The sequence below is a fragment of the Mytilus californianus genome, unplaced genomic scaffold (genome assembly GCF_021869535.1).
Source record: "Mytilus californianus isolate M0D057914Y unplaced genomic scaffold, xbMytCali1.0.p SCAF_4, whole genome shotgun sequence".
NCBI classification, from domain to species: Eukaryota; Metazoa; Mollusca; class Bivalvia; order Mytilida; family Mytilidae; genus Mytilus; species Mytilus californianus.
Genome location: NW_026262690.1, coordinates 8979190 through 8993092, shown reverse-complemented (window position 1 = coordinate 8993092; position 13903 = coordinate 8979190). Strand labels below are relative to the sequence as shown.

General features: G+C 31.6%; 1 protein-coding gene across 1 annotated transcript; it reads left to right on the top strand.

The window, feature by feature from the left end:
- The first annotated feature begins 5044 nt into the window (after positions 1-5044).
- Positions 5045-13500, top strand: LOC127737411 (leucine-rich repeat-containing G-protein coupled receptor 4-like). The gene is made up of 2 exons (XM_052248063.1): positions 5045-5156; positions 11119-13500. Exon 2 carries the CDS (start codon positions 11128-11130, stop codon positions 12703-12705), a length of 1578 nt encoding a protein of 525 aa, XP_052104023.1. The 5' UTR covers positions 5045-5156; positions 11119-11127; the 3' UTR covers positions 12706-13500.
- The last annotated feature ends 403 nt before the right edge of the window (positions 13501-13903 follow it).

Sequence of the window (13903 nt, the reverse complement as noted above, 5' to 3'; positions counted from 1 at the left end):
TCATCCAACTCCGATAAATATTGGATTTTCTGTCGTGTTAAACCTAAAATTGCGATTTAAATAAAACAGATGGAAAAATTGTGGAAATATGTGCTTATTACTATATTCATAAATATTTGAAATATCGTGCATGCAATAGTTTAATTTTTTATTACGTCCCTTCCAAATTGATTTGAAAATTAGCTATTTTCAGAAAATCGGGTATTATTTTTCAAGATGGCGACCACATTGACAGCGTGGGCCGACTTGGTAAAAATATATTTTGTAAGATTGTTACAATGAAAATCAAATAACTGTTGGATGCTCACGTTTTCAGTCATTGTCTTACCTTAAAGCAGCATAGAATCAAACATTGGTTCCTTTTGATAAAGCTGATACATGCTGTTGTTTTTTTATAAAAATTTTAAAAAATGGCGACCAAATAATTTTCAAACGTAGACGATGTTCGACACTTATTTTGTCCATGCAAATAATTCAATTTAATTTCAGTTTATATTGCAATTAAATATGACACGTTATTGTCACTATAATAATAGCCAAAGACATAGCTAGACTAAGGAGATATTAAGTCATAACATCAACGTAATCAAAGAAAACAAACATGGCACCTAATCACGATGTAAGTTTTGACAATACCTATGTAGATGTATGTTTTGACAATACCTATGTTGATTAGTGTTGTCAGATTCTCAATGAAATTCATTACGATATTATTTTATATTTATAAAAGAAGACCTCGAATGGATATTAACCGAGGTATAATAACTATATTTTTCAATTTTCTTTAAACCATTCATCGGGTAACTAGTAAATTTTACATAATCCTAATTAAACCAGTAACATACAGAGTTATCGAACGTAATTATGACTGGAATAGTTGCATATGATTCAGTGGCGGATCCAGGGGGGGGGGGGGGGGGGGGGGGGGGTCCGGGGGTTGAAACCCTCCCCTTTTTTGACGATCAATGCTTTTGAATGGGGAGTTATGGTTGGAATTCCCCATTTTATCCTGGTTTGAAACCCCCTGTTATAAATGGCTGGATCCGCTCCTGGTATTTTTACAGCTGATCAAAGCAATCATTGAATGTAATTTTAAGCTTGCTAAAGTGTTGATTACAACTGAATATATCAACACCCAGGACGCAACGGGTACAATACCACTTATTGCTGCTTGTCGTAATTGTCCGAGATACAGAGACCGAAGACATCCATTTTGTAGAATTTTTTTTATACACAACGGTGCATTCCTTGAAAAGTAACACACATTATCTTTTTTTAACTAAATTTGAAGCATCATATGACTTTTAACAGATTTGGCATATTGACTAATTTGGCAGTGTGTCATTATTCTTTTTATTATTTACTGTTAGCAAACTTGCCACTCTTTTGGAAACTAAATAGCACGAAAATAAAGACATTTCAGGAATATACCCATAATGAGGGATACTTAAGCTCCCTTTTACTGGAAAAAGCAGGTATGCTAGGTTTTCTCTCAATATTTTTGGTGTTCATCAGGTACGCTATGTGTTTATCGGGTAATATGCTAGGGCGTCGTCAGATATGTTTGGTGTTCATCAAGTATGCTATGGCGTCATCAGATATGTTTAAATAAATAAATAAATAAATAAATAATCTTTATTTCAAGAGGATAATCCCATTAGTTAAAACTAATCTTCCTGAGAGTCCTCAAAATAATAATAATAACATATCTATAAGTACATACAATATTATAATGATATATTATACACAATATACAATTGTATCTAGATAATAATGAAAAAGCATATTAATTTGCACAATTGATGAAAAATTTGTAACATTTTGTTTTAAAAGATACAAGTGTATTACTCATTTTTATTTCATTTGGTAAACTGTTCCATATTTGAGAACCTGAATATGTAAATGTTTTCTTTAAAAAGTTTGTTTTTGGTTTCGGAAGATTTAATAGTTTTTCATCAGCCGAACGTAAATTATAATTCTGATTACCAATAAAATGAAAGTTTTCTTGTAAATAGTTAGGAACCATATCATTTAATGATTTAAATACAAGTATTGCCTTTTGATATTGAATGCGTTTTTTCACATTTAACCAGTTTAAACTATTAAACAACAAACTGGATGATGTCATTATGTCAGCTTCTACTATAACCCTAGCAGATTTCTTTAATAACTTATTAAGTTTATTTATTCCACTTTCATAGCAACTTCCCCATATATTGCAACAATAATCAAACAATGGCAGAATATAAGCATTAAAATAAATAATACGTATATGCATAGGTACATATTTTCTTATCTTTTGTAATAAATTGATTCTATTTGATATTGTACATGACATTTTATCTATTTGCTCATTCCAATTTAGGTTTTTGTCGATATATAAACCGAGAAGTTTTTCACAATCTACATTCTCTATTTGTTCATCTGAAATTTTGATATCTAAACTGATCCCAGTTGAATAAAGCCTCTGTTTTGAACCAATAATCATTGATTTACACTTTTTGGCATTTAGTTTCATACAATTTTGCGAACACCAGTTTTCAATTACATGAATATCATTTTGAAGGTTAGCAGTTAACTGAAGTACATTATTACCTTTACTATGTAATGTAGAATCATCTGCATATAAATCTATTAATGAATTTTTTATGTTCAGTGGTAAATCATTGATATATAAAATAAATAACAGAGGGCCAAGGATAGAGCCTTGTGGTACACCAGTTTTTATGCATTTAGTATTAGACATGACGTTATTGACCTTAACTTGTTGACTTCGTTCAAACAAGTATGACTTAAACCAGTCTAGTGTACAGTTTGAAACATTATAATATTCAAGCTTTTTTAATAAAATAATATGATTAACCAGATCAAAAGCTTTCTTTAAATCTAAAAATATAACTCCGTTTATTTCTCCATTATCTATATTTGCTAACCATTCATCTACTAATTTAGTAAGTGCAGTTGTGCACGAATGTTTAGGTCTGAAACCTGACTGTGTAGTATTAAGAAGGTCATCAGCTTTGCTAGAGTGTGATCATATATGTTTGGTGTTTATCAGGTACGCTACGTGTTTATAAGGTATGCTAGGATGTAATCAGATATGTTTGGTGTTCATCAGGTACGCTAGGTGTTTATCAGGTATGCTAGGGCGTCAACAGATATGTTTGGTGTTCATCAGGTATGCTAGGGCGTCATCAGATATGTTTGATGTTTATCAGGTATTCTTGAGTGTAATCAGATATATTTTGTGTTTATCAGGTACGCTAGTTGTTTATCAGGTATGATAGGGTGTAATCAGGTATGTTTGGTGTTTATCAGGTATGCTAAGGTGTAATCAAATATGTTTGGTGTTTATCAGGTACGCTAGGTGTTTATCAGGTATGATAGGGTGTAATCAGATATGTTTGTTCATCAGGTACGCTAGTTGTTTATCAGGTATGCTAGGGTGTAATCAGATATGTTTGGTGTTCATCAGGTATGCTAGGGTGTAATTAGATATGTTTGGTGTTTATCGGGTTTGCTAAGTGTTTATCAGGTATGCTAGGGTGTAATCAGGTATGTTTGGTGTTTTAAGGTATGCAATGTGTTCTTACGTTTTATCTGAGCTCACCAGTAATATAATATGTTCAGGGGTATGCAAGGTGTTCTTCGGGTTCAGGTATTCACCGGTAATATAAGATGTTTATTGGTATGCTAGGTGGTCATCAGGTATGCTAGCTGCTAGGTGTTCACCGGTAGTGTAAGGTATTTATTGGTATGCCATCATGTATGTTCTCAGATTGATGATTGATTGTTGGTTGATTAACATCCGTTGGCAAATATTTCATGCATGTTCAGGACGAGAACAAATTAACAATAATGAAAATAAGTATGACCTGTAAAAAATAGAGGCCGCCAGGGATGAAGGTCGAGGAAATTGAATCGCCACTTGAAAATAAGGGCATATTAGATAGAAACGAAGTTTTGCCTTGCAAAAGACCTCATTCGGACCTATTAAAAAGTTGTTGCAAGGGTTCTTAACGTGTATAGAGCGTGACACTCTCTTAACACTAGGCATCGGATTTAACTTCCCCATTCTGACCAGACGTGGTTGCGTAATTGTACATCCCGCAAAGTCATATGGACAACCACTTTGGCAAGGGTTTTACTGTCGGTCGGAAGAAGACCAAAGTGACCATATTTATATTCTTCAGTCATCATTGGGTTGTTCATTGGGTATGATTGGTGTTCATCAGGTATGCTGGGTGTTCATAAGGTATGCTAGCGACTTATAGATTAATATAAGCATATCATTACCTTAAAATACAGAAATATGTAATATGCAAATAGTTAAAGGCACGCAAGACTTAAATCGACAATTTGCCGAGTAAAGAACTTTAAAGTAATTTTCTGTTAAGTTAAATTAAATATATTTTATAAACGGAAACTGTTTAAGAAGCATAGGAACTTATACATTTGTTTACAGTGCCTAGGTATCAGTATTCGTCATTTGCGATGTTTCGTTATATATTTCATATAAAGCCATATTGATATTTCAAAAAAATTATTATCGGTCATTTCATGTCGGATTTTAATAAACTTAGTACCATTAGAGTGAGAATTAACACATAAGTGAACGTATTTGTTTATTTTACTAAAATTTTGATGTGAAGTTTTTTAATTTTCTGATTATTTGTGTTTCATTTACTAGTTATCAGGAAATTTACATACATATTTCAACTAAAATAATTTCGTAAATAATTATCATTGAGTTTACATCAGGAGAAAATTAAACAACTGAAGAATCAGACATTTCTAAAACATCCAACACCTGGTTTGTAAAATATAAATGCCTTCTTAAATTTTTTGTAATGTGTTTTATTTTACTGTAAATGACGAATTCTTTTGTCCATGCACTGAATATTAAAATCTGTCAGAAACAACGTAAAACTCCAGCACATCAACATAATAAACAAATGAAAATATAGCGTCATATTACATTTTTAACATTATTATGATTTATGGATGATCGATATACCTTCACGACACCTGTCCGATAGATGGCGTTGTTAATCTTATATCACAGTCACGCTATTGTTAATTCATAAAAATAGTATCTAAAATGTAACTTATAATAGTGTATTATCGTCACAATTTAGCTGGATAAGCTGTATAAGGTAGGTGTATTTTAATGTTTGGGTTTATCTACTGTGAATTTTAACTCCCGGCTAACCGGTAAGAAGATTTAAGTACATAATATAGTATGAGTCATCTTTATCTCCTAATCAATGCGACCATTTAAGGTCAAGTATGTAAATATATAGCCTATAACCGTACTTGTTATTGTTTTCATCAGACATTGAAGTGACATGACTGTCACTTGTCTTATTGTTTTATACATCTTGTATCGACTACAAAAGATAAACTTATTATGAAAGGCGGTTCTTGTAAATTGATACCTGATATTTTGCTATTTATAACACCAGGGACCAATAGATATTAATCCCAGAATACGTCATTCACACATTTCGATACTAGAACTTATGTCTAGTAAAATAGTAAGATATGACTAATCCAAAACATTAAGGACATTTTTTTCTTTAAAGCTTTATACCTTTAAAATGCAACAAACTCGATTTCGTTTGTTTAAAGAAAACTAAAACACATAATTGAATGTCTTTGATGCATTAGATTCGTGCCTATACAAATGTTTTTTTATCAAGCTGTTATATGACAAAAAGAAGATCAGAAAAAAATGAATTAATAATTATAGACTCCTCTAAAAATACAAATAAAATAAAAAGTTTTGCTGGAAAATTGATACTATATATCCACCTGAACATGATATCGACATACCTAGATATAAAGCCTCAAATCTATATCCTTTTCTCAAATTTGTGTCCAATAGTTACGTCATTCGCAAATCTATGTTCGTTTAAAAAGTGCGTCCTCAATTCTGTGTCTAGAGCAGTGTCTATAGTCATTAAGTCATTCGCAATTTATGTCTTTGTAAAAAAATCCGGCCTCAAATCTGTATCCTCTTAAGTAAAGTACCTGCGATTCAATTATCTGACCAAATGTGTCCCAATCCTTGTGCTATAACTTGAAAGCAAAGACTGTCAGGTGATTAAACAGAGATTTGTTTTCAACAAGCATTTTATTCACCTTCTCCATTTGCAGACGATTTCCTTATTAGTGTGGGTGTTTCCAAAAAGAGGACTTTATTACACTTCTTTTTTCCCTCTTGCTTTCGATTCTCAGACGTCAATACGTTTGTTGAAAAGGTCACAGATTTGAGGAAAGAAAGGACATTGATATGGGACGTCTATAACGCAATATAAAAAAAAAGAAACAGATTTGAGGCCGGACATACATTTGAGACTTACATATATATTAAAAAAGATAACATGCCCGTTGAGAACATTTCGTGTCAGGGTGATATGTGAAAAAAAGATGCAATTTGATCTAATGTATCAAGTATATTACAGTGAAAAATAAATATGGTTGTATATCTTCTTCGGTTAATACAATAGAAATATATAAACGGTCTTTACACATGCATCAGACAATACTAGGAGGTTAAGATATAAATTTTAAAAAAATATTCACTTATTGCGGGAAAATAGACGTATTTACACTTGTATGCAAATTTGTCCGCCATTACTTAAAATCACACAAGTTCCCGTAAAATTTGACATCACAATCTAAAAAAAATGACGTCATTTTTAAAAAGTGATTGTTGCTTGAAGTCAGAAGGTTATTCGGAGAAGATCTAAGGTCATTCGGAGACAAAATTCAGCTAAATACCAAAAGTGTAAATACGTTTATCGTTCCATGCTCAATATTGCCAGGAATACTCTGAAACTTGCTGTATGGACAGAATTGTAAATTTATATTGATGCATAATAATCATTACTCGGAGTCATGATGTTATTAAGCTGCTCAGATTATACAGCGTAATACGGAAGCCCATTTAGGACCTTCCAAAAATATAATTTGAATTCGAAATCACGAATACAATTCGTTATAACAGATTAAATTTGTGAAAACGAATTGTTGGAAATCGTTATAACAGATTTTTGAAATTCGTAATTACGAACTAAATTCGTTATCACAATTTTTGTTATTCGTGATAACGAATTAAAATCGTTATAACGAATTGTGTAATTGGTTATAACAAATTATATTCGGGATAACGAATTTGTGGAATTAGTTATCACAGTTTTTTTTGTAATATAATCCGTTCACACCAATTATACAATTCGTTATAACGATTTCCAACAAGTCGTTATCACAAATTAAATTTCTTATAACGAACTATACAATTCGTGATAACAATTTAAATTCGTGATTTCGAATTCAAAATTTTTTTGAAGGTCCTAATTGGGCTTCCGTAGTGTAACACGTGTGTTCTGTTCAACAGAAATTAAAACTCCAGACGTATATATCTGAGCATCACGTGACGACACAATCCTTCTAAATCTCGCGCGTGGGTCTTTATTTTGAAAAAAAATGTTTCCAAATCAAAAATTAAGGACCTCCCAAAAATATTATTTGAATTCGAAATCACGAATTTAAATCGTTATCACGAATTGCATAATTCGTTATAACAGATTAAATTTGTGATAACGAATTGGTGGAAATCGTTATAACAGATTATGTAATTCGTTATTACGAATTAAATTCGTTATCACATTTTTTTGTAATTTGTGATAAAGAATTAAAATCGTTATAACGAATTGTATAATTGGTTATAATCGATTGTATTCGTTATAACAAATTTGTGGAATTAGTTATCAAAGGTTTTTGTAATTTGTGATTTCGGATTAAAAATCATTATCACAGATTTTTAGCTCACCTGGCCACAGGGTTAAGTTGGCTTTTCTTTCTCAATTTGCGCCCGTCGCTGTTCATTAACTTTTTCGAAAAACTTCTTCACTGAAACTTTTTGGTCAAAAGTGAAACAATCTTGACCGCAATCAATTTAATTTTAACGAGTTTTATTTGAAAATTTAGCAAAAGAGATTGGACACTTAATTAGGAATATTGTTTGTTTTTTTGTTTTGTAAATGGGCGCTAAATGGGCACAACTCAAGAGCGGTAACAGTGACGCCACCCAATTTCAAACTTGATCTGTGTTTTGTGTTAATAGGTATTGTGTAGTAGTTCACTAACATTTGGTTGATGCAAACTAAAATTAGAGAACGAAAACGACAGATTTAGCACTAAATCTTTGTCCATTTGTAAAGGGGCATAACTCAAGAACGGTTAAAGTGACGCCATTCAATTTCAAATTTGATCTGTGTTTTGTGGTAATAAGCATAGTGTATAATTAAAATTTATAACATTTGGTTGAGGCAAACTAAAGTAAGAGAACGGAAACCAGTTTTATGAACGTACGCGACGGACGGACTGGACTGACGGACAAGGGCTATACTTTATGCCGCATTGCCTAGCGGCGGGGGCATAAAAAATCTGTTTAATACTCATAATTCGTAATCGATTCATTTTTTATTCATTATTATTCACTCTGTGGTTAAAGTTTTTCAAATTTTAATAACTTTCTTAAACTATCCTGCATTTCAACCAAACTTGGACAGAAGCTTGTTTATGATCATAAGATAGTATCCAGAAGTAAATTTTGTAAAAAAAAAATCCTGTTTATTCGTATTTTACTCATAAATGGACTTAGTTTTTCTGCCAGTTAACATTACATTCACTCTGTGCTTAAAGTTTTTCAAATTTAAATAACTTTCTTAAACTATCCTGGATTTGTACCATACTTGGACAGAAGCTTGTTTATGATCAAAAGCTAGTATCTAGAAGGAAATTTTGTAAAAATTTATTTCCTGTTTTTCCGTATATTACTTATAAACGGACTTAGTTTTATTCCAGTTAACATTACGTACAGTCTGCAGTTAAAGTTTTTAAAACATTTATTAGATTCATAAACCTTCTTGGATTTTTACCAAACTTGAACAGAACTTCTAACAATCAAAAGATAGTATCTAGAGAAAAAATTTTAATAATTTTTTCCCCATTTTTGTTGAGCCTGCGACGAACAGCAAAAGTAGGCGAGGCACTGGGTTCCGCGGAACCCTTACGAATTTTTCTAGAGAGTTTTGGTTTGTAAACTGGGTCACTGGCTAATAAACTTACGTATCAGTTTGTGAGATAACCCATTCGTTTACACGACAAAAACTTTTAGGTTAAGTGTTTCTGTGTTTATATTTGTACATTGAGAAGACCCCACTAATGTTGTTTCAGTTTGTGTCCAATCCCTTTTGCTAATTTTGCAAATAAAATGCGTTAAAACTAAATTGATTGTGGTCAAGTTTGTTTCACTTTGGCCAAAAGGTTTCTGTGAAGAAGATTTTTTTTTAAAGTAATGAACAGCGACGAGCGCAAAGTGAAGAGAAAAGCTCACTTAACCCTGTGGGTCAGGTGAGCTAAAAATCTGTGATCATGAAATTTCATCCGAAATAACAAATTACAATAAAAACTGTGATAACTAATTCCACAAATTCGTTATAACGAATATAATCCGTTATAACCAATTATACAATTCGTTATAACGATTTTAATTCGTTATCACAAATTACAAAAAAATGTGATAACGAATTTAATTCGTAAAAATGAATTACAAAATCTGTTATAACGATTTCCACCAATTCGTTATCACAAATTTAATCTGTTATAACGAATTATACAATTCGTGATAACGATTTAAATTCGTGATTTCGAATTCAAATTATATTTCAGGAATGTCTTAAATGGGCTTCCGTAAAAAATAGATATTGAAACAAATTTATAAAGAAAATTGCAAGGATGAATTTTAGGATGTTTAATTAACCCTTGCATGTTCCTATTGAAATTGATATAAGGACATGCCTGGCTATTTTAAGAAGGGGAAGCATTTTTTATCCTTGCATGTTCCTATATTCCTAGAAACACCAATATCTCAATAGAACTATTCATTTCTTTCTGACTTGACGATATGCACTATGATTTGATCAAAGATGCCCCCTTTTTCTCTCTTATATTTGTTCGTTCTTAGACACCAGCGACTCTTTTCACAAAAAATCTTACGATTAAAATTGATCGTAAGTTATACTGAAATGTGTATGACTTACGAGTATTTTTACTCTTAAGATTTTTTGTGAAAAGAGCCGCTGGTCCCATGTACTAAATAGAGAAACTAGTCCGTAAAACTGCCCCAAATAAGGATAAGAGGGGGAGGGTTCAGAAACATTAAACCTGTTAAACAGAGTTTTGAATATGCATTAGATATTTGTCACTGGATGTCAAATCAACAATCAATCAATACAAAAAATGCGCCAATTTGGGTTACGCAATCTTTCAATCAATGATTAAATAATACTATTGGTAGAGAAATTCACAATTTGTTATGTCAAATTGATAATTTGTTATTTCAAATTGATAATCTGCTAAATCAAATTGATAATCTGTTATATCAAATTAATAATCTGTTATATCAAATTAATAATGTGTTATATCAAATTGATAATATGTTATATCAAATTAATAATGTGTTATATCAAATTGATAATCTGTTATATCAAATTAATAATGTGTTATATCAAATTAATAATTTGTTATAACAAATTAATGTTATATCAAATTGGAAAATGTAAATTAGCATGGCCGTAAAAGGCTTCCGTAAAAACACATCAAACGAATGGAAAACAACTGTGATTTCAATCTTCATGCATATACCGATGGATACCTTTCAGACAACATAGTGCAATAGATAAAACTATACAATAATATAAAAAGCAAATATGATAAACAACAAACAAATACGACCATTGACTTTCAAGCCTGACTTGGGACATGCACATACATAATGTGGCGGGGTTTAACATGATCGCAAGCCTTAAACATTCCTGGCGAAGGGGAGCTAACTAGTTTTCTTTTAAAAGATTGGAGTAAATTTTACATTTATGGATATTCATTAAAACGTGCAGTGCTGTGGTTTTTTTTCTCCATAATATTGATGATAAATCATTGTCTACATCTACTTCAATTAAATGAATCTATGTGATCTGTTCTTATTTACGATTGAATGTCAATTTGACTGTACACAAGTATGATCTTTGTTTATACATTTTTTTTCAGGAATAAAGAATGATCAACCTTATTGCACTCATCTTAATTAAATTCATGTTACTTCAGAGACTGCTAGCATTAGGTGAAAACAAAACCTGTGTAAACAACTGTACTTGTGATTGGGAGAGTAACACTGTTGACTGTAGTTCTAGGAAACTTAATGCGATTCCAAATTTTGGTTCCAGTTCAGCAACTATTCAATTCCTTGATCTATCCCACAATGTTATCGAGACTCTTCAAAGTGAGAGCTTTCGGAAATTTACAAATTTGACGTCGTTACATTTAGAATTCAACAAAATATCGGAAGTAGAAGAAGGTGCATTTAGATATTTGACAAAATTGACTGATTTGAGGATAAATAAGAACATACTTACTGTAATTAAACCGGGAATATTTGTTAATCTAAAAATAGAAAACCTGTATCTAGGTGACAATAAAATAGAACACATAGAAAATAATGCATTCTCAAATCTTTCTAATCTTGAATTTATAGATTTGAATAACAATTTTCTTTCAACAATACGTGAAAATTCATTTAGTATTCTTCCATCACTAAAGGACTTTTACATAGAAAACAATCGCTTAACTACAGTGCCGACTTCATTTTTCTCTCGAACTCCTCGGTTAGATTTTTTAGTGATGAACAATAATTCGATATCAGCAATAGATAAATATGCATTTAAAAATTGTTTGAAGTTAAAGAAATTGCATTTAACAGGTAATACAATTAAAACGATTCACCCTAAAGGATTTAGTATTCCAGCAGGAAATTCGACTGTTCAACCATTAAACCTGGTGTATCTTCATATGGCCAACAACATGTTAGAAGATGTACCACCAGCAATACAGTCTATACCTTCTTTGTCTTATCTTGACCTCAGCATGAATGTATTTAAGTCCGTGCGCTCATCTGCTTTTGTCTCACTTTACCGTCTTAAGAGTTTGCACTTGTCACGCATTGAGGATTTAGAATACATTGAATCAAAAGGATTTGCTGGTCTTGTGGCACTAACACAACTCTTTATGACAAACAACAGAAAACTTCGCGACATACCAATAGATGCATTTCCTGATTCATACAAGCTGCAAACCATTTTTCTCGAGGGTAATGCTCTTCGGACCTTACATGAGCGTATGCTTAACTGGGACAATTTGAAAATCTTAAAAATAGGCCAAAACAATTTTTCCTGTTCGTGTGATTTAATTTGGATAAAGACAAGTAAACTGTTACAAAAAAGTGGCACGCGGCAGACTCTCGAAAAAGCAACATGTTCACTGAATAGACAGACAAAATATATATTAAAACTGAATACAGTTGAAATGAAATGCCCGATCACACAGACGTCACATAATGACGCAAAATCGCGTTTAATCACAGGGCTTATTGCTGCTAGCATAGCTTCATGTGCGCTTATCGTGTGCCTTGTATTGATCTCATGTAGACGGAATGTCTACAGCAAATACATACTGTTTAAATATCACAGACATCGAGACGAGGCACTGTTTACAGTTGAAGACCCCAAGTCTAAAACAAAAATGTTTTCGAATAAATCCTTGATCCGAAATGAACGCTCAAGAGAGGAAACATTGATGTAAAACACGTGGAATATATAGAAAGTGATACTATAAGTTTTACATGGTGCTGTAGTTTTTTTTTGGTTTTTTTTTTACTAATGCATGTCAAAAACTAATTGATGCAGTAGCAGTTTTATTAGAGCTTGTTGACCTATATCGAAACTTATGTTGCAATGACAATATTCCTAATGTATTTTCTCAATCTGCTTCCGTTTAACATCTATAATGATGTTCCCTGCATTATTACTGTTAATTTCGAAGAGGTAGCATGCCAACACGGAGGATCTTCTTTTATACAAGTCTTACTCTAAAGTTAACATATAATCCCGATGCTCTATCAATAAAACACTGAAGATCCATTTTATATATATATAAATAAGAAAATGTGGTATGATTGCCAATGAGACAACTTTCCACCAAAGTTCAAATAGAGTTGATGTAAGCAATTATAGGCAACCGTACAGCCTTCAACAATGAGAAAAACTCATACCGTATAGACTTCTTTTGTCAATCTTTTCTTGTACATCTTTTTAAAATGTACATTTGAATGATCCATAGGTGATCTGATAATGATCCTACCCAAAATTAAGTATTTACTTTATCGTCGGTTGAAGTCCAAGATAAACATGTTACCATTTGTAGCTGCAAAATAGGCAACACAAACTTTAGCAGGAGTGACCTTCGTGTATTCTTTAAGATTGTTGATTCAAAAGTCCCATTTTTTCCACTAGTGTGTTCATTATATAAACTTATGTCATAATTCCAGGAAACGATATCCACTTGTGGCATTTAAGTATTCACATTAAAGATGCTTATTATCAACATATATTTTATAACTTTTACGCAGTTTTTTCGTCTTCGAAATAGATATTTTTAATATAACCATCTTAAGAGTTGATGAATATTGTGTATATGATCTATTTATTTTATTCGGATCTGATTTGAACTTCTCAACAGGTCTTATAGTTGTATATTGTATAAACTCATATTTACACAGACATTTTTGGTTCAAAAACTATAATATATAATGTAAAAGCATAGAAAACAAACGAATGAATTCTATGATTAAAAGTTTTAACATGTGAATAATTCATTGCACTTCATTTTACTAGGTGTTTGACTTATTAAGGATGTCTTTCAAGAAGTACAGGTTTCACTTCCATGTGCGTGCAAATCATACATGTATATGAATGAGAGAGAGAGTCAGAGGATGTTCTTT

Excerpts from the sequence above, each read along its gene's own strand:
- LOC127737411 (XM_052248063.1), top strand. The coding sequence starts at position 11,128 with ATGATCAACCTTATTGCACTCATCTTAATTAAATTCATGTTACTTCAG.